We start from the raw sequence: 21,368 nt of genomic DNA, 5'->3' as shown, positions 1-21,368 counted from the left end.
CGGTGTTATAGTGCAAACAGGGGTTTAGGCTAGTTCCCATTCTGCTAACTAGCAATGCACAGTAGCTAGCACTATACAGAACTGGAAGGTTTTAAAACCAGCCTATAATGTAGTATATGTGCTGGCACCTATATTAGCCTACAGCACCTGGTATTCCCAGGCGGTCTCCCATCCAAGTACTAACCAGGCCTGACCCTGCTTAGCTTCCAAAATCAGACGAGATAGAGCGTGTTCAGGGTTATGAGGCATAAGCCTGGGGATGGGACGCAATAATGTGCTAACCCTGGTTACGGGTAAGCTATAACCATAAGTTTTGGCCCCAGCAACCAGAACAATGACTAGTACAAGTACTATACATACTATATATCTTTAATTAGGTTAAGCCAGGCGCCCTTTGTTATAGAACCAAGGGGAAGCCATGACAGGAGGTAACACCCGGTGCTTGCAAACTCCACACAGCTAGGACCACGGTGGGAAGAGATCCCACGACCTCACTGCTGCGAGGCAGCAACGCTAACCACTACACTGTCTGGCAAAATGGCAGGACCGTGTCCCGTCAGCACAGCGTATTTAGCTGGGAATACTCCTGTCATACAGTGACGGACATCCCTTATTATTTACTGAAGCACTCCCAAAAAGGGAGGGGTCTCGAAGGAGACCAGTGCTAAATCACTGCCTGCTGCAGGTAGTGCACTGAGCTATACTGCTTGTGTGCAGGTAGATACTGCTGCCCATAAGAGGGAAGCAGGGCCGCTGTTGTAGTCGCTGGACCGTATGCATTCCTGAATTACCACGCTGTGTGAGCCACTGATATACTCCAGTCAACACAGCGCTACTTGCCCCCGCAGTAGAACCGCATAAAAGCGGAGTAGTTGAAGGTCCAGCCGGTGCCGATAACACGGGAGGAGCGATCATGGCTCCTACACAAGCGAGGGGGGCTAAATCAGCATTTGGAGGAGCGGGCATGTAAAGTTGCTCAGCACAGCCAGGAGCTGCGTAACGCAGTGTCTCCTCCTGTTAATAGAAGAGAGCTGCTAATCGCTAAGGCAGTGCTGCATTATGCCTAGCCCGCATACTGAAATGGAGGGCGCAGGTCTGTAGCGCGTGGAGTGCGCGCCACCGGAAAGCCTCCTCCCTGTACAAGCACTGCAACAGCGCCCGCACTTCCCTGTAACAACGCAGCATACAGACCTCACCGCTGTCAGCCTACTAACAACCATGCTGGGGAAGGGGCAGGAGACCCGGACTCTGCCGATTTCAGCTATGGCAGGTCCTGTCTTCCAGCCTCTCTCCTGAGCAGGGGGGGGAAGTCAGCGCTTGCCCACCTGTGTTGGAACTGACTGCTGTCATTGCTCAGGCAGGATGTTCCAGAGCGTTGTACAGGGAAGCGGCATTATTACAGTGAGCCGCTTACTAACCTCAGGGATGCTGCTGCTGTGCAGACTACTGAGGGGGGAGCCCGTACAAAGGCGCAGCTGTGCTTATTAGCTCTAACGCGCTGTCCTTGAGCCCAGCGTTTTGGCCTTGGCCGGGTCATAGCGAAGCCCCGCCCCCAACGCCACATTAATGGCGGTAAATCACCCCCGTCTCGCTAACGGGGACTCTGCACTACTAGCGCTATGTTACCTAGGCAGGCATAGCGCTGTGAGAGCCAGCGTCGGTGCTTCTTCAAACAAGCACCGGCACAGCAACCAACCGCTGAGAGCGCTGTACCACGCTCTCCAGCGGCTATGAGCATAAGCCAGCGCCGGTGCTTTCATACAAGCACCAGCGCGGCAACTTAGAGCCGCGTTGAGCGGCTCCTTAAGCCCCGCCCCAGCCCCGTTATGCAGGGCTATAATAGCGGGGCTGCAGACTCCCGTTATGGGAGTAGTGGGACGCGGCAGTCTCCCTCCTTGCATATAGGAGTGAGGAGCAGGCGTCTTCAGTGACAAATGCGGCTAGCACCGCGCTGTCACCAACGTTGAGGGGCCTCTTTATCCATCCCCTCATTTAAATAGGAGGGGGAATCGTGGCTAGGCCAGAGACCCGGACGCTGACTGCCGAGTGCAGCAGCGAGTCTCATCAGCAGCTCCGACACTGCCAGTTTTCCTTGCAGGGGGAAGGAGGCTGTGTAGCAGTCGCGCAGCGCGCGCTGTCCTGAGCCCAGCATTTTCGCCCACCACTCCAGCAAGTCAGGAGTGGTGGGATATACTTACGGGCTGCTGCGGCCGGGATTCTGGGCTGAGGGGGCGGCGAGGAACCCGGACACATGCCGGTGTCAGCAGTGGCGGGTCCTCGCAGGGTCCGATGACTCCATCTGCTGGTGCCCCCTCCTCAGGGCCACCGGACACAGGCTGCAGTAGCCGTGTGGTGCCCTCCCGGCGGCTCCCCCGTAGCAGGCAGACTGTCACAGCAAGCAGTCTGCCTGTCCTCAATGCTTGTTTAGTAAAAAATATAAAAAATATGAAAAAGGCTGGAGACAGCCAGATGTGCGACCGGCTCTCTCGGGCACATTCTAAAAACTAGGGTTGATGGGGCATAGAGGGGAGGAGCCAGTCACACTTTTAAATTATTTAAAGTGCCAGGCTCTGCTCTACCACCGTCTATACCCCACTGTCTTGAACTCCAGTGTCCCCTAGTGGATGAAGGAGAAATAGAAATAGGAATGAAGTAAGATCTGGAATGGATGGACGCAGAGTCACTTCTGCTATCCCCTATCTGGATCAAATAGGGAATGAGAGAGTGACAGTAACGTGTAGTAGCTGCGTCTCTTCCCTGATACCACTGGACATTGACTGGGAGTCAAGCACTAGGGGACTCAGATGAGAGAGCGCTATAGGAGCGATAGAAAGTACCTGTATGTAGAGTCTATTCTGTAGGGCTGCAGTGAGATGCGTGTGAGGTCCTGCTGCTGTGAGCACTGGAAAGGACGCGCGTGTACCTAAACTAGCAAAGTCATTGCTGGGACCTCATGTGATTTCACTAATTCCATTCTCCATTCAGGTGACAGATTCATTTTTTGTATGCTGACTTTATATGTTCATTGACACTTTATAATTACTTACTTGCATTGTACCTATAACTCGAATATATTTCTTTTTTACTCTATTTTATGGATGTGGCATAAGTCACAACACCCACATTCAGAACCCAAGTACTGATTAGAAAGGTGGCTATGTGTGTTATTTGTCTCATATGACGAACGATAACTATTGAATGAAGTTTCTCAGCTACATTATCTTACTTGTGCTCTGATCTTGCTAGACATAGCTCACCAGGCTGCATACAATTTAGGGTACCTACACTTATTTAGGTTCCCCTATTAAGAAGTATTGAATCACTACAATCGTACTCAATTTTTTGAGGTGGTCTGTCTAGTTTCTTTGTGAATTTTCAATTGTGAATTAGAGCTTTGAGGTCCTTCTTATATATTCGCCTATTACCTTGTCAAAATTATATGCATCTGGTTGCTAATTTGAACATCTACTGACACCAAGTTAATTTTTTCTGTGTATTGACAGTGATAACACACACATTATTTATATATATATATATATATATATATATATAATATATTTATTTATTACGTGTCTTTGCAACCACTGATTGCTTTATATACAAGGTCTTTATTTGTTCTTTGATCCTGGTTAACAATTATTTTTTCTCTTCTCTCTCATACACCCTTTGTGGGTGTTCATTTTGTCATTTATCATTTGTTATACATTGCAATTAATGTTAACGTTATTCTTACCTAAAATAAGACTCTCTCTTAAGTTTTAACTTTTCACCATATCACTTACAGACTGTTTATATTGCTTATATGGTTTCTTTTCAAGGGTGCCCCGCCCTAGGCTTCTTTGTCTTTTTTTGGATATACTTCTACGCTCTCCGCATAGAAATATCTCTAAACCCCTTTTTATGTGTTCTACACAAATTTTGTGGGTGCACCACCAACCTGGAGTCATCCAATGAATATTACAGTTGGGATAGACCTAAATGTAGGTTTTTCTATGTATCTTTTGAATACTGCATATCTATAATTACTATTCCAAAATTATATTGAACTTGTGCGGACTAGTGACTTATATTTTGACTTCCATTCCATTTTATGTCAGATTCCCATATATTTTTGTAGTCTATTGAGATTTTTTTTCTACATTAACAAAAGTATGTTGTACTTCAAGTCTTAATGCTGGGTACACACTACTAGATATATTGTTTGATCGGACATATCTGTAGTGGATAGCGTGTTAACCAGATATGTCTGAACAACATCGATCACAGACCTGTCAGGTCGGCCCTGCAGCACAGCCGACATAACATGCAGATATATCAGTGCATCAGTGACCGTCCAGTTGTGATGTCTAGCCTGAGATATCGAGCAGCCGGTAAGTGTGTATATCTTACATACCTAAACAGCCACCCGGTCGGCTGCAATGTCTTAAGTGTGTACCCAGCTTTAAGATATATCTGCAGATCAGATAAGCGATCCAGAGGAAAGGACTCTTATCTGATCAGTGTGACCCCTTACTTACTGTGCCACTATATTACATTCATATGGAAAAATACCTAAAAACAATCTCATTCAAAAAGATTTACAAATCAGATTACACGATCAAGAGACTAAAAAAACCCAAAACTTAAAATTACCTTGTTAACTGGAGATGGGGAATCAACTTCCTGTTGTCTCTTTAGCCCTTTCTTAAGAATACTGGTTGAGGGTGATGCAGATGGGGACCAGCTGAAGCTTCCACTAGGGCTGTCGTTAGCCATGACCATAAAAGTCAATCCTTTCATTTTTGGTGGAGAATCAATGTTGGACATTCCATCACTTAGGTTCTCCAATACCATATTCTCAGGCATTCTTGGAGTGGCACTTTTTTCTGTGGCTGTAGGAAGTTCTTCCTCAGCCTTTGCACCATCAGGCAATATAGTCACTGTCACAGTAGCCTGAAGTGTGTCCGACTCAATTTTGTCTGCACATGTGCTTTGAGAATTCTCCGTCCCCAACTTTGTGTTTTCTTCAGCTACATTCACTGCTGTGTCTTCATCTGATGAAATCTTTATTTCTTCATCCGGTTGCTTATTGACTTCAATGTTTTCTTCAGCAACTTCTGAAGCGATGTCCTTAATTTCAATATGGTCTGTAATACAATGGTTTGGTTCTGCACGAATGTCATTTTTTTCACCTATATTAACATCCTCCTCCTCATCTGATACAACACTTTGAGCATTTTCCAAGTCCTCCTCTTTTTCATCCACTAGGTTACTTGCCGACACTTCAGTTATCTGTACTGTCAAGGTGTTGTAATCAGTGGTGTCCCGTTCTAGATCTTCAACTTTTATTTGTTCACCTTCTGCACAAACCTCTTCCACATGTTTTACCTCAAAAGTGACACCCTCTGCTCTAATTTCTTTTGGACTCTCTGCCACTACAGTTTCATCAAGTTCTTTTGAGGTATCCAAGACTTCGACTGTTTTTGTTTGTACAAAAACTTGGGTTTGTTCCCCCACTTCACTGATACTCTCACTTAACGGAGCAATGGTTTGTTCTTGCTCGGACTCTGTGTCTGACCTTATCTCGCTAGCAGAGGGCTTGAAAAATCCCTGCCCGCTGGCTAGTGGTGTGCTGATGGCACATGGCCCAGAAAAAGTATAATTAAACTGCATGTCAGCAGACATTAGCATTTTCTGTTCTTTACTATCAACTTCTTCAGATCTTAAATCCTTGAAGGAGTTTTCTTGTTTATTAGATGCACAGCAATCGCAAAGCTTTGACCTTCTGATGCGTTTGCTTTTTTTATGGGGACAATCGAGTAACTGTAAGCTACTTTGAGGATTTGAATTTTGAAATACATCTGAAACAGCAGTTGAAAAGTCACCAGCAGTGGGCTCAGTCATTAAGCTTTGGAACGTGCCATTAACCTCAGTGGACATTTTGGAAATGTCATAAGTTTTGTTGATCTCGACTGTACTTTGTTTAGGCTCTAGTTCAGTATTTCCATTAGGTTCTAATGATAGATTCTTTGAATCCGATTGAGTATGTGCAATTATTGTATAGGTTTTATTATCTACTTCTGACTGAGTGCCATCTATTTCTGCAATGGTGGAAGCACTTTCAAAGGTCTTCACACAGTGCTCCGTGTCAGACTGAGATTCAGACAGATGCTCCTGAAGACTCTCTGACTTGTCACCCTTTTCAAGTTTCTCCACACTTTTAGAACAACCTTTACGCTTTCTTCTGCTGGTTAGTTCAGGAGTTTCAGATTTATCAGACTCTGCAAGCAAGCATACCTGGGACAGAGAAGTTGAAGACCGTCTGGTTTGATATCTAGGTTTAATGCTTGATGTCTCCTTACTAGAATTAGAGTCTGGAAGTTCCTCTGCTTGATTTCCATTCTTCCCTATTTTCTTAGTATCCTCCTCTTGAGGTTTCTTCACAAGATCCTGATTATCTTCAACCTGATTTTTAACAAGTGTTTCACTTTGTTGCCTGCTTGGGGTCTCCTTAGATGGTAGAATTTTCTTTGTGACAGATTTTTGTTCCTCCTTTGTGAAGCCTCGTTTCTCTGTCTCAGATTCACTTTTAACACTTTCTAATATTTCTGATTGCCTTCTTGAAGAACGCCTCAAGACTTGACTAGCAGGCACCTTCTGTGGTACTTGAGAGACTTTATTTCGAGCCTGGTTGACAATCTCTGGTGGAGTATTTTCCTTGGTGTCTACTGTACTCTGAACAACAGAGTTTTCTTTATCCTGTTCCTCAACCTTTCTTTCTAATTGAGACTGAGAATCTGGAACAAAGTCAATTTCCTCCATCTCCTCACTGGCATTCGTCACATAATCATTTGTACATTCCCGATTGGGCTCTTCAGATACACAAAGTTTGTTTTCTGTGTCTTCAGCAACACGTGGAGCTCTTGACCGTCTTTTGGATACTGGTTTTGAAACCTCCTTCTCAAATGATTTTGTTGTCATTTGGGAAAGTATTGCTGTGCTCTCTATGTTTTCACTGCCATTTTCTGTTGTATCCATAGCTTCTTGGCTGTCGGGCACTAAAATAACTTCTTTTGCAAAATTTGATTTAGACAAGGGGCTAAAAGAGCGATTGGCTGAACTGTCAAACTTTTCTAAGGTAATGAACGACTGCCTTCTGCTTGTAGGTGGGGGAGGCGTTCCTGAGACCATATCGGAAGAGGTAGAGCCATTGCTGACATTTGACATATTCTGAGCTTCTTTAGAGGTATTTATGTTGGCGGAATCATCTAGGGATTTGGGGTCTTCAACTTTGACCTCTAAAATTTCTGCATCAAGAATTTCTAAGACCGGAACCTTCTCTTCTGTTTTCTCAGTAATTTCTACCTACACAAAAGGGATAAGAAAGATAAAAAATTAAGACCAATGCACTTATAAGAGACCAAACTGAAGCCTTAAGAGGTTGGATTACACCCATCTAGCTGATTACAATCGTATGTAAACTTTAGGCCACACAGCACTTCCAAAATGAGCAATTAAAATGGAATTTTCCGGCTTCAAAGTAGAGGCAGGGTCAGGCAAATGTCATAAGAGGGGTCTGCCCTTACTTGTGGAAAAAAAACAACAAAAAAAAAAACAACTTACCTTTGTTTCCATAGTATTTTCTCTTAGATCATCTGCTTGTGCTGGTTTCTCTCTATTAAAGAAAAAATAAAAAAAAGTTAGGATTTATGTTTTTCATAATTAAAGCAAGAGAACTTAAAAGGTCCATATACTTACAGTGAACTTTCCTGGCTTTGAGTATACTGTGTGAACAAATTGGTGTCTTGGGATGCATCTAAATTGTTGTACATGGTGGGTATGCCCACCCTAGGACAAAGAAAAAAATAAAAAGTTTAAATCCAAGTTCAGCCCAATTTCAGATCACATTTTGAATGTAAACAAACATTGAGGTAGTCAGGAAAACCTCCAATCCCCCCTCCTTCACTTCTTTTTAAATACATTACAAGGAGCCAAACACCTTAATGCATTGTTTCCCAAACTCGGTCATCAAGGCACCCCAACAGTCAAGAGTTCAAAGATATCCATACTTAAGCACAGGTGACTTAATTAGAATCTCAGACGGTTTGATTTTATCATCTGTGCTCAAGTATGGTTAGCCTTAAAAAAAACAAAAAACAACTGTACTGTTAGGGCGCTTTGAGGACAGAGTTTCAGAAACCCTGCCTTAATGTAGACCCAACACAACTACATACTTCGATACATGCAGGATTCATTTCTGTGGTAAGCAATTTGTCTTACAATGAGGTAAGGCATTATTTTTGAGCTTCAATAAAACAAACATCATAAATGACTTTTGATGTAGATTTAAATCCCCGTTGAAAACCTTAAGCAGTTAAGCCAGTGGTTCCAAGACACTGTCCTCAAGGTACCCTAGCAATTAAAGTTTCGAGGATATCAATGGTTGAACACAGATGGTTAAAACAAAATAAATCAGGTACTAATTCACCTGTACTCAATTATGGACAACCTGAAAACCTGGACCGTAAGGGTGTCTTGAGGATCGAGTTTGGGAACCAGTGACTAAGCACTTGGCACACGTGTTACCAACCTTTTTGTACGAAGAACTTCTTTCTGATGTTCAGTCAGAACTCTTTCCTTTGTCTCAGTAGGGATAATAACAAAGTCAACAGATTGTTCCTCTTCTAAAAGCTTCTTTTTAGTATTTGGCGAAGAAAAATCCAGCTTCAGCTAGGAAATAAAAGTTTATTTATTTACTGTGCAGAGCCATATAACAAAGATTGATTCTGGTACATACAAGGATTTTTGGTAATTACAGATAAATCAGTTACTGTTGCTCCATTTGGGAGACGCTGTCAACCTTGGGTTGTAGAGAGCGTTGTGAGGAGCTGGCACATTAAACTAAACTTGTTCCAAGTTAAGCCCCTCCACCTGCCATCAGCCCCAATTGGTCTTGAGTGTAAAGCTGAACAAAGCCCACAGCAGAGCTTAAACACACTCAACCAGATCCATGTCCAAACAAGAGTTATCATACAAAGTGTAAAACCACTTTAAAAAAAGAAAAAAAAAAAAAAAAAAAAAAGAAGAGGAGGGACCAGTTTGCAGGACAGTTTGGCCCTGGTGGAAAGCCAAATATGGAGATTTATGTGAGAGGGCGGCCCATTCAGACACTCGCCTGGCAGAAGAGATGGCGAACAGAAAAGACACCTTCCAGGTAAGGTACTTGAAGTTCATATAATCAAAGGCTCAAAGGGTGGCTTCTGCAATGCCAAGAACCAAATTAAAGTCTCCAAGTCACTACTGGTGGAACATAAGGTGGTTTGACATGCAACAACCTGAAAGAACGTTGAATTTCCTCAACTGAAATCCATTTGCTTTGAAAAAAAGAAAGATGGAGTCTAGAACCTGCAACTGCCACAAGGCAAGCTTTAATCCATCCTACAAAAAAGGAACTCTGCAAGTAATAAGAATGATAAAACTCACAAAGCTGCTCCTTTAGCTAGCAAAGCGGGTACCCATTCCAAGGGTTTGTAACAAAAAGATGAAGCCCGACTGGCTGAGAGGAGGTGGTGTAGAGGGAAGGCTTAGCTTCAAACAATTTAATGTGCCAGAACCTCACAACACCTTCCACACCCCAAGGTTGGCAGTGTCCCCCAGATCAGAGCACAGAGAAGGACAATTTACTGCAACCAAAGCTGCAAAGGCAACAGTATTTGAAAGGGGATTAACCAAGGTCGAAAACAGCTTCTTAATGAACCCTGTTCAACAAATATAGCAAACAGGCCGTTATTAGTGATCAGTAAGGGTGCAAAGACGTAGGCTGCATTAGATTCAAAGTGCTAGATTATAAGTGTAATTACAATTTAATAACTAAGAAGCAGTTACGCTGGAGTTGAGCTGGAGGAAAACTGAGGAAAAACATCCTCAAAGCCAGAACACCTTCTGACCGACATCAAGCAACATATTTAATACCCAGGACACTCCTTGCTGCACTCACTGCTTGGACATTGCAAGTACCCCCCTATCTGCGTGCTGCTCCTATTGATTGATCTTTGTTGTTCACAACATTTCTGACTGGATTGGCTCTGTACATTGTAATTTTTCCCTTCATACTACACAAAAAAAAAAAAATCTCGTTTGTATTGTCTTTTTGCTTTGCGTCACATGTCCACCTTAATCATTCTTTTAATAACTAATTCCTGCACCCACTTCTCGCACACCTCTATTTATATATCACTGTTGGAGCTGTGCTCATACATTAGCAGCACTGTTCTTTTACCTGTACTTCTGAACATTGAACTCCAGTTTTCATTTCACTTATTACCTCGTCCACAGCATGAACACTCTTACTTCAAACGCCACCAATATTCAGTGCCCACATAATCCTCTGCTTTATCCATCTCTATCTTCCCCCTCTTTTCACTTGCTGTTCCCTCTTTTTTCTCTCATCAGTCGGCTTTCCCCAGCCTTTCCTGTTCCTCCACTCTCAGCCACCTTCCTCCATGGCTTTGTTACCCCACCACTAAGCCCTATGCCCTCCTGGTTCTGCCCGTCACCTCCAGGGCTGCCAAGACAAAATTCTGGGCCCGGGTGCAGCAACCACCTGTGGGACCACAGCATGTTGGGCATGGCTGCACCCATTTGTGGGTGGGTCTAGCATGCGAGATGCACCTACTCACAGGAGCATGGCATAGCACCCAGCAGCTGGGATTAGAGTAGTCACTACTGTATTAGGATGGCAGGACAGTTTCATAATATATCCAATTTTGTCGATGTATTTAGATGCTAAAATGTAACAATAGTTAAAGTGCTACAACTTTATTTGTACATCTCTCATAGAAATAACACATATTCAAAATCTATTTTTTGACAGATAAATGAATGAAGAACTTAATTTTGACATATCAGGTCCTCTTATACAGACACATTCCGCAGCACATATCCTAACCCACTGCTCCATGCTCCTTCCTCACTACCTACCCCATCTGTGTCACCCCTGTCTATCTACCCCTCCCCTTTAGAATGTAAGCTCTCACGAGCAGGGCCCTCGTCCCTCATGTGCTTCTCCTCCCCCTATGTATAGTATAATTTACTCCCAACTCTCCACAACAGCACCTAACACTTGGTTGCTTATGTCCTGCTGCTTGTGTTATGCAGCTATGTCTATAAACCATGTCCTTGTCCTGCATTGTATTGTACGGCTAATTACTGTTTTTCTTGTGTGCTCATTTATGTACTATGTAAGGCGCTGCGGAACCTTTGTGGCGCCATAAAAAAGGATAATAATAATAATAATAGTAGCTACAAAAGTCCCATACAGTATAATAAACAAATGTGTAAGCCAGTCTTCCTTGCAGTACAAGGATACATATATTAAGAAATTGTAGTTGTGTATCAAAATATACAGGCGAGACAGGAATTGGACTACTATGGGGCATATTCAATTACATGCGAGTTTGCTAAAAATCTCACACCTGCTGGTTTTTCCCCGCAGGTTTGAGATTTTAGTATTCAATTGGGAGGTTGTTTTTTTTGTTAGTGCTCATTTCTTTTTTTAAGCGCCTCCAGAGCACGTCCAAATTTCCCAAAATCCATATTTTAAAGAAATTATTGTCAGCACTTGCTCTGGAATCCGTATAGGGCCCGCAGAATCATTTGGTCTGGCCCTCTATTTTCTGGTAGCCTCATCCGGCTAGCAGGGTGCCTAGAATAGCACCCTGCAGCCAGAATCTATGCAGCAGTGCCGCCTGGAGCATCCTTAGGACACTTCAGACGGTCACACCACTGCCCTTACATTGCTGTAATCACCGGAGAGTGCTGCCCTGCCTCATGTGACGACATGCAAAGGGGCATGGCCTGCACCGGGCCCACGAATAATAGAGCGATATATCTCTATCCATATCTCAAAATGGCCCTCAGCAGAAAAAAGGTTCCCCATCCCCGTCTTAGAGGCAACTTTTATCTTAAATAAAAAAAATTAAACAAAAATAAAGCGGTCATCAGTTGTGAAATTGTAAATGACAAATTCACTCACATACTCTACCAACAACAGTTTCTTCAAATCATATGGCAAGGCTTATCGATACTCAAGTAGCCTGTCTTTGTTCTTGTCTACCACAGATAAGCGTTCTCATTCACAGGGCACAAAGAAGAAGAAACAATGTATTTCTTACTTTGGCCATGGGAGATTTAGTTGGTGTGCTCTTCTCTTTCAGCTCCTCGGCACGGGCCAGTAAGGATTCTCGCTTCCCAGTGGATTTCACTTCTATTCCACTTATCTTCGTCCCCAATTGAGAGTTGTCCAACTACAGGAAAAAAAAAAAAAAATCAAGAGTTCTATTTTGGATGTATTTAAGGAATGGATCTAAAAACTTACATTTAAAATAAAATAAGCTCACATTATCAAAATATGGACCACTTGATTCTTCTGCAGCATTTGAGAAGGTAAAGCCAGGCAACAGGAGTGGGGTTTTTAACTTTACTTGACTTAAAACCGGTCTGTAAAACAAACAATGAAAAGTTAATCACAGGTGGTGATATTTGCCATTTATATTTTCATTAGAATCTAGGAACAACTTAAACCACACACTAGTAATGTTGGCTTACAAAATTAGATCAAGGAAGTTTTGGGGATGTGGAATAAGATAAAAAAAATATATATATATCATACTTTAGATCCTCTGGATAAACCAACGTTGCAGCCTTAGCAAAGGACCCATTCCAGAACTGTGCAGCTTGATTTCTGAAAGTCTTATTCTTGTGCAGAAAAATGGCGCAGAGCAGAGGTGAAACAGCGTCAAGCAGGTCGTCGTCATAAGGACCAGTATATCGAGAGCCAAGACAGAGGAGAACATCACCAAGAAGTTTATCCAACTAGAGAGAAAAAAAAAAAAAAAGCCACAGGTAGATCCATCATTTTTTTTTTATAGGGTATTAAAGAGAAAGAAACAGAAGAAAATAAATCTCACCTTACTGCTGAGACCACTGTAAACTTTAGGAGAGTTATCCCTGTGGGGAGAAAAGGTTTCAGATATAATGGACACAAATTATAAACAGATATGTTCAAAATATACATAAATGGGTAGATTAATATCCGCTATTTGGGGTTATATTACAGTCACTTTTCACAGTAGCAGGTCACAAGCATTTATCAATATTTTAGCTGCCAGATTATTGCACTAACTCTCCCTTCCGACAGTTTATTTCCAGGGTATGCTGATGCTATACCAACTTGTTTGCAATGCCATGTTAGTTTATATAACGGTGCCTAGCGCTTGACTTTGCTCTATGCGGTAATCACACAAACTACCTGTAAAGTGTGCATCATGAACATATTATAGCCTGTGCCAATGGTGGTGTGTATTAGTATATATATTAAATACTAGCTGAAGTACACGGCGTTGCCCGGGTTTAAATCTTCAAGTTAAGTTTTATTATGTGAGGTTGTCCTAATCCATCCAGTGGAAGACCCAGAACAGGCTCCCTGGGTCAAAGGTCTGCCCAGCGCACTCTGCCGTGAGGTTCGACCGGGACCCCAACTACTCCAATAGGTATTCCAGACCAACTGCCACCCCTCTGAAGTATTCATCCAAATCTATCCAGTGGAAGGCCCAGAATAGGCTCCCCGGGTCAAAGTTCTGCCCAGGGTACACCAATGGGAGGTCTGACCAGGACCCCAACCCCCCCCCCCCCCAAAAAAAAAAATCAGAGCTTTTTGTTTCTTGATAAATTAATGGCACAATGCCTCCATAGCAGGTTAAGAAGGCAGCATCTTGGAATTAAAGGAGGCACCACTGGAAATATTGGATATTTCCCCACAGTATGAGTTACTAAATATCTTCCCGGCAGCCACCTGGCTCAAATTTAGAAACTGTTTGGGTGTAGCCAGGAGAAGGAGAATCCTGGCATCAGAGTGATCCCTGTACCCCCTAGTGGAGGAAGAAGAAAAGGCAACCACTTTCTCTGCCAAAAAAGTCTTGAAAAAGGACTATACTCCACTTAACATATACCTAAGTCAGTTATTAGGCAGTTTTGTTCAAATGCTACAGTACAAGTGTCCTCGGTCTGACCGATCACTGCTTTTTTAGTGTGTTTGTGCCCTGTTGGAAGTGAAAACTAAAGCATTAACCCATAGACCAATAAGAATGATCTCCCCTGAGCAGAGCTATTTTTGGGCTGGTAACATTCTGAAAAAAAAAAGCATTAAAAAAAAAATAGGAAATTAAACGAGCAAACTGTGTATCTGAATACATCCTCTTTTAAATAAAACTGCCAGCGCTGAAACATGAACCTTCAACGAATTTAGGCTCATTCCCAAGCCCACACTTCCCTATAGGAACAGACAGTCTAGAAAGGCCAACAACAAAACAGTGAAAAGAAAACCTTTATTTTCATACTCCAATATGCTCTTTTGGTGCCCTCCCCCAAGGCCTGGCTTTTTGCAATTGTCTGTAGTGCAACTGCTGGGAGATGTGGGACTTCATCATTGTCCTACTGGCCAGATAATCCCCTGCCCCCTTCCAGCAGTTAACAGGTGAGGGATGGTTCCCCATAAGAACTACTGCAGTGCTGATGACAAGTGGCACTCGCCTTTGGTACTTTTGAGATATATGCTGAGCCCCACTCAAAGTTAATACTGAAGGGATTAAAAAATAAAGGCTAAAAATAAGTGCAATGATGCCTGGGTTAAACCATTTTAAAATAGGTCTGTGCAACTCATGGTGACATTGAGGAAGAATATGAGACATTAAAAACGACTAAAAAAAATCTTTATTGTATTCATCCATATTACTCACTTTGTCTTAGTGTAGAACACAGAAACCGGCTTCGTGAGCAGAGTAAAGACAGTTCTTAGGACTGAAGGTAAACTTATATGGCTGATACAGGTAGATAGTGTGCTTATAATACAGGAGCCTATGGCAGTCAGTGTTGAAGCATTGCGTTCTATTTGACTCTGATCAGAGCACAAAATGTGAAAACCTTCAATTGATTTCACATATAGCTTCAGGAAAGAATTCAGGTTTCCCAGGGGACCTTTCTTCTTCTTAGCCCAATCTGTAGGAGTTTGTGGAGCTGAAAACACACAAGGGTTATAGTGAATATGAATACAATCTGACAATGCTTATCATATTCAGTCTACGTAAAAGAATTGTTTATTAGAATCACAACGCCATAACAAAAAAAAGTATTTTTGCAATTACCACGCCCAATACCTCCATTTATTTTCTATCAAACCCAAAAAGGAGACATGTGGAGTACAGGAAGAGGAAAAAACAGGATTTTGGTACTTACCGATAAATCCCTTTCTCCGATTCCACAGGGGACACTGGAGATCAAGACAGTGGGGTATAGACGGTGGTAGAGTAGAGCCTGGCACTTTAAATAATTTAGAAGAGTGACTGGCTCCTCCCCCTCTATGCCCCATCAGCCCCAGTTTAAGAACTGAGCCCGAGAGGAGACGGAGGACAACAGAAAATACGAGAAGGAGAAGACCACAGAACGGAACAAGACCAACTGAAGGAGAACAGAGGAACCCACTGCAGGGAACACATGCAGTCACACAACCATATAAGGACCAAACAAAACAGCAGGTACGCAGCGCTGGGCAGGCGTCCAGTGTCCCCTGTGGAATCGGAGAAAGGGATTTAATCGGTAAGTACCAAAATCCTGTTTTCTCCTTCATCCACTACGGGACACTGGAGATCAAGACAGTGGGGACATCCCAAAGCCAACTTCCTGGGTGGGAAGCGCGGAGAACTTGTTGACCCCTTGGTCAAACCGAAACAGGGACCGCCAAGAACAACAGGCCCAGCAGAGGATCAAGTGTCGTAGAGCACAGTAGACAAATACTACTACTCAGAAGACACAGTCACAGAAGAACTTCCACAACGTACGCACAGCAGAAGCCAAAAGGAACCGAACGGCTGGCGAGAAAACAACCACAGTTGAGAAGCGGCTGAAAATAGACCAAACCAGACAGTTGGTAGCAGAGAGCCCCAACAAGAATCCATAGGAGAAGGGCAGAAAACGAGAAGAACTCGTGAACCGTACTAGAGTCTGCACAGGAATCTGCAACAGTTGCAGACAGCAGAATCCCAGCACCGCTGGTCATAATCATATAGATAGAAGTATGACAATACCAAATCAACAGATAAAAAGTTGATCCTGTCCACAGACTCCTAACAAATAATATGCCGGGAGGTCAAAGATAAGATCGAACAGTCGCCCTGAACAATCCTTGAGGTCAAACTACAACAAAGTTGTGAACCAGCAGAAAGGTTAGACCATAGAAGTCTCCAACGAGCGGAGATCCCGCGGGGCATGAGGCAGAGGCGAATATGAGAGGATGGAGACTAGAATTCCTTTCAGAGGGTCAGACAGCAGTACAACCCATACTGAAAACAGGGATAAAAAGACAGCGTCCAACCTGATGGGAGTGCGTAGTCAGTACTAACTGCCGGCCCTGAACAGAGTGAACACAACCAGGAACTTAGCAGTAAAGGAGCATAAAATGTAACCTCACCCAGGGAGAGCTACCAATATAGGGAAGCATCCCACACAGCAAGGCCAGGGCAGCAGGACAACCATGAAAGTACCCGTCCGGTACCTATCAGTGTGGTAAAAATATCAAAAGATACTGAACAGGAAAACCCAACCAGGCCCCCTGCGTGGAACATAGTGACTGTCACACTTATGTAAAGATGTGCACTAGCCCAGAGATGCGCTTTGGTCCATAACCCCAACAGATTCTAGTAGAATAGTGTCGCTAATCTCAATGTTCAAACTGTGCACCCACACACCCGGGGAAACTCTAAAGTGTAGAGCCAACTGATTAAAAGAGCAGATGGCTGCTAGGACAGCAGCTAGGCTGCGTAAGGGAGATTATGTATATCAGGTTGCCTGAAATAGGAGCAGCTTCTGAGGCATTAGTGAGGTAAGCTCTTACCTGTGAGCAACCAGAAGCCCTCTGGACGCTATGTAGAATGTCTCTGACCTTTTTTATCACACAGCAACCCGCCAAGTTAGGTATAGAGAGTAGCTTCAGTCGACTTAGACCAATGCTCCACAGCACGGACTTCGGTCTGGAGCATTGCGGTAGAAATTAGTAAAATGTTAATGGAGACAAGAAGGTCATAGAACAGGACTCTAATTTGAGCCTGTTCTGCAGGCAGCCCAATGTCTCATGGTATGAATTGTACCTAAGGGCCCTTTTGAGACTCATTTTATTGAGATATGCGACAAAAATATGGAGTACCGGAATAGATACTGAGAAGGGTACCTGTACTTAGACATAGACTGCGTTGGTTATCCCAAGTAAGAAGGGATATATCAGTGGTGATAACCCCAGTTAGTGTTAAACAAAAAACAGGTTTTTCCCAATTATTCAGAAATATTAATACAAGTGCACCACTGTAGTTGTAATGATAATAGGTCCCCCGAACGGGGCGCCGTAGATATAGACTTAAGGGAACCGGACTATAAACCCCGGAGGGTGAAAGTACCTATCTTTATATACATGTGTGTACATACAAGAAGACCGCAGGACATGTATAGGGTCCATACTGGAAGCAATGCCCAGGGAATTGTGACTATCACTATGTAAGCTGCAGAACAGGATTCTAGTTTATAGAGCCACCATATAATGGGTATGGATATAGCCTACCGCTTCTGGTAAACCCAGATGGCTACCCATCCGTGGAATAATAGGTAAACCTAATGAATGTGGAAGTATGAAATTAATATATATTCACACACACAAACACCCCCCCCCCCCCAATACCTAGGGAGAGATAGTGTCAAACGAAGTTATTGTACCAACTACCGCATCAGGAGCGTCCAGCCCCTAATCGCAGCATCTTTAATTATGCTAGTATGTTATGTTAAGGATAAAAAGCGATATCCACATATGCATACGTGTACCTACATACAAGTTTAGCAGGTGACGATAACATTTAAAATAGAACATGAGCATAATTAACGCCATGGAAGGACAAATTCACTCCAGCATGTATATAATCTAAAGCAGGGCTGGTAGAAAATACAATATATTATATATACATACACGTGGCTTACCTCCACGCGGGAGACTGTCGCGTGTGGCCATCATTCTGTTACGGCATAGGGGCAAGATGTGTTAGCAGCGTGCTGTCACAGACTGGTGTCGATCCTGGGACTTCTGTTACTGGTGTACTTGCCTTATATGTTAGGAGCGTGCGTGCTTCAGGTGAGCTATTTTAGCTATTTTCAAAGGGGGAATCAAAAAGACGATCTCAGTTTAGGCAGAGTAGCTAGTACACCATGGGGTAACCTTCACAGGCTATGATATCAGGCCATTAGATTAAGCTAGGCGCCCTTTGATATAGAGCCAAGGGGAAGCCTGACAGTGGGTAATACCCTGCGCTGCAAAGGCAGCACTGTGTCCAGACAGCCCAGCGCTTCTAGCCGGGAATGAGCACCGGCTGAGTAACAGGCCCCTGCAACAGGGGTTTAGGCTAGTTCCCATTCTGCTAACAACTAGCTATTCACAGTAGCTAGCACTATACAGAACTGTAAGGTTTTAAAACCAGCCTATAATATATGTGCTGGCACCTATATAAGCCTACAGCACCTGGTATTCCCAGGCGGTCTCCCCTCCAAGTACTAACCAGGCCTGACCCTGCTTAGCTTCCAAGATCAGACGAGACAGGGCGTGTTCAGGGTGGTGTGGCCGTAGGCCGCATGGGAAGAGTACTGTCCCTTTTTAAGGCTAGCCAATGTGGCATAAGCCACAATAATGTGCTAACCCTGGTTAAGGGTAAGCTATAACCATAAGTTTTGGCCCCCAGCACCAGAACAATGACTAGTACAAGTACTATACATACTATATATCTTATATGTCAGCAATTAGGTTAAGCCAGGCGCCCTTTGTTATAGAACCAAAAGGGAAGCCTGATAGGGGGTAACACCCGGCGCTTGCATACTCCACACAGCTAGGACCATGGTGGGAAGAGAACCCATGACCTCATTGCTGTGAGGCAGTAACGCTAACCATTACACTGTCTGGCAAAATGGCGGGACCGTGTCCCGTCAGCACAGCGCATTTAGCCGGGAATTCTCCTGTCATAGTGACAGACATCCCCTAATTGCTGAAGAACTCCCAACAAGGGAGGGGTCTCGTGGGAGACCAGCGCTAAAGCACTCCCTGCTGCAGGTAGTGCACTGAGCTGTACTGCTTGTGTGCAGGTAGATACTGCTACCCATCGCTGTAGTAGTCGCTGGACCTTATGCATTCCTGAATTACCACGCTGTGTGTGCAACTGATATACTCCAGTCAACACAGCGCTACTTGCTCACGCAGTAGAACCGAAGAAAAGCGGAGTGGTTGAAGGTGGCCGGCGCAGATAACACGGTAGGAGTGATCATGGCTCCTACACAAGCGAGGGGGGCTAAATCAGCATTTTTAGTAGATGAGGAGAGCTGCTAATAGTTAAGGCAGTGCTGCGATGCCTAGCCCGCATACTGAAATGGCAGGCACAGGTCTGTAGCGCGTAGAGTGCGCGCCAACCGCAGAGTATTTCCGAAAAGCCTCCTCCATGTACAAATACTGCAACAGTGCCCACACTTCCCTGTAAGTGACAACGCAGCATACAGGGCGGGAGGGTGTGGCAATATGTTAACTGTTAACCATGTAGCAGCCCAGCAGAGCTCTATAAACAGGGGAACTACATCTTGACGCCAGGACCGGCAACAGAAATCTTGGGTACACTTAATATCCCTGGGCACCACCTCCCCCATCCCAGAAGGTGACAAAAAAAAAAAAAAAAAGTCTAGGCAAGCTGAATGAGGAAGTTGGAAACTCATTCTGACACCAGGAGACATAGGCTTGGCAGACTATGATAATACTTGGTAGAGGAAGGTTTTAAGACTCTAAGCATGATCTGAATATTGCCATCAGAAAATCCCTTTGCTTTCAATAAAGGACTCAATAGTCATCTCGTTAAAGTCAGACAGACAATGTAATGAAAGGTGCAACAGAAGGTGCCAAGGAGGAGCTTCCAGCATTGCTAGGTAGTCAGAATACCTGGCACTTCAAAACCAGCTCTAGAGCTACGGGAAGAATCAGAGTCCTTTCTCTATTTACCCTTTTTAAAACCTTTGGCAGCATGGCTACTGGAGGGCTCAGAAAGAATTCCCAAGGCATGACTATGGCATCTATGAACCTAGCAATTGGGTCCCTAGTCCTAAAGCAATAAACTTGTACCTTGTAATTTAGCCTTGATGCCTTCTTATATATTTTGGGAACTTCCAATTTGTCCACCAACTGCTGGAACACTTCTGGATGGAGGGACCACACTCCTTGGCGAAGATCTTGCATGATGAGGTAGTTACGTTTTTCAGAGTAGCTAATTGAGAAGCCAGACAGCTGATATAGGAGGTAACACTTTGCTCTACTGACCTCATTATTTGAGTAGTCTCTCATAACTTAGGCACTTCTTGGATCTCCTTGGTGATTTATATAAGGTACTATTGTGCATTGTCCAAATAGATCTTCATTTGGAAATCCCCTTGAGTAGTCTTTCAAATGTTATAGTAGGACTAATTCCTCAGTTGTCCAATCACCCAGAAAGGAAGACTGAAGAATGACAATGCTGCATCTTCTGAGAGTGGCGGCTGTTGTCATGAAGATCCGGTTCCAGATGGAGAACAGATGCCCTTCTCTGAGATTTGCCTCGTAGCCACAATAGTCGGACAAGTCGGAGCAGACAATCTTATGCATTGAGACATACCGTAGAAAATGTTTCATTTCACAAATGAAATGGGGATATCCATTATGGGGGAAGTTTTACTGAATACATGTGCCCCGCAGGGGTGTGTACTCATTTCCCATGATTGCGAGTCAACGTTGCAATCGGTTAAGATTGTAAAATTTGCAGAAGACACTGCCATTGTTGGGTTGATAAGCGAGGAGGAGGGAGCATATAGGAACAAGAGTACTAAATTTAGTGGAGTAGGAGCTGCTTACTTCTACACGTCAAACTAAAGAGATGGCAACTCATTTTAAGAAGGAAACTATTGGCCCTAAATCACTGGTTTTCTTAGTTGGAATGATTGTTGAGCAGGTGAAATCTTAAGTTCTTGAGGATCCACATTTCAAATACTTTGTCATGGTCTATGAACTCCACTTTTCTGGAAAAAAAAAAGGCGCAGCAACATTGTATCTTAGAGCGTGTTCTAGTCTACGGGACTACTATTGTAAATGTACTATTGCTGAATGCAGAGAACTAGATTGGGAGGTTGGGACAGCAGGTAGAGTGATTTATGTTGAATTGTCGTGTACTAAGTATCTCTATGAGAAAATAATACTTAAGATCAAATGGTTTTCTTCAAGATCCAAGTTGTCCAAAGTATGT

General features: G+C 43.6%; 1 protein-coding gene and 1 pseudogene across 2 annotated transcripts in view; both read right to left on the bottom strand.

Annotated features, from left to right (window-relative positions):
* The window catches only part of RIF1 (replication timing regulatory factor 1), a 109,746-nt gene that overhangs the window by 19,435 nt on the left and 68,943 nt on the right, over positions 1-21,368 (bottom strand). For both annotated transcript variants that reach the window (XM_088461990.1, XM_088461991.1), the window contains exons 22-30: positions 14,775-15,051; positions 12,948-12,987; positions 12,650-12,852; positions 12,378-12,477; positions 12,153-12,284; positions 8,570-8,709; positions 7,738-7,827; positions 7,603-7,654; positions 4,633-7,344 (exon numbers count right to left, since the gene is read on the bottom strand). In XM_088461990.1, the coding sequence (XP_088318116.1) occupies positions 4,633-7,344; positions 7,603-7,654; positions 7,738-7,827; positions 8,570-8,709; positions 12,153-12,284; positions 12,378-12,477; positions 12,650-12,852; positions 12,948-12,987; positions 14,775-15,051 (3,746 nt within the window). The remainder of the gene's footprint in view (positions 1-4,632; positions 7,345-7,602; positions 7,655-7,737; positions 7,828-8,569; positions 8,710-12,152; positions 12,285-12,377; positions 12,478-12,649; positions 12,853-12,947; positions 12,988-14,774; positions 15,052-21,368) is intronic.
* Positions 18,575-18,693, bottom strand: LOC148453530 (5S ribosomal RNA; annotated as a pseudogene).

Source organism: Taudactylus pleione, unplaced genomic scaffold, assembly GCF_031769625.1.
Source record: "Taudactylus pleione unplaced genomic scaffold, aTauple2 ptg001137l, whole genome shotgun sequence".
NCBI classification, from domain to species: domain Eukaryota; kingdom Metazoa; phylum Chordata; class Amphibia; order Anura; family Myobatrachidae; genus Taudactylus; species Taudactylus pleione.
This window is presented reverse-complemented; position numbering and strand designations above follow the sequence as displayed.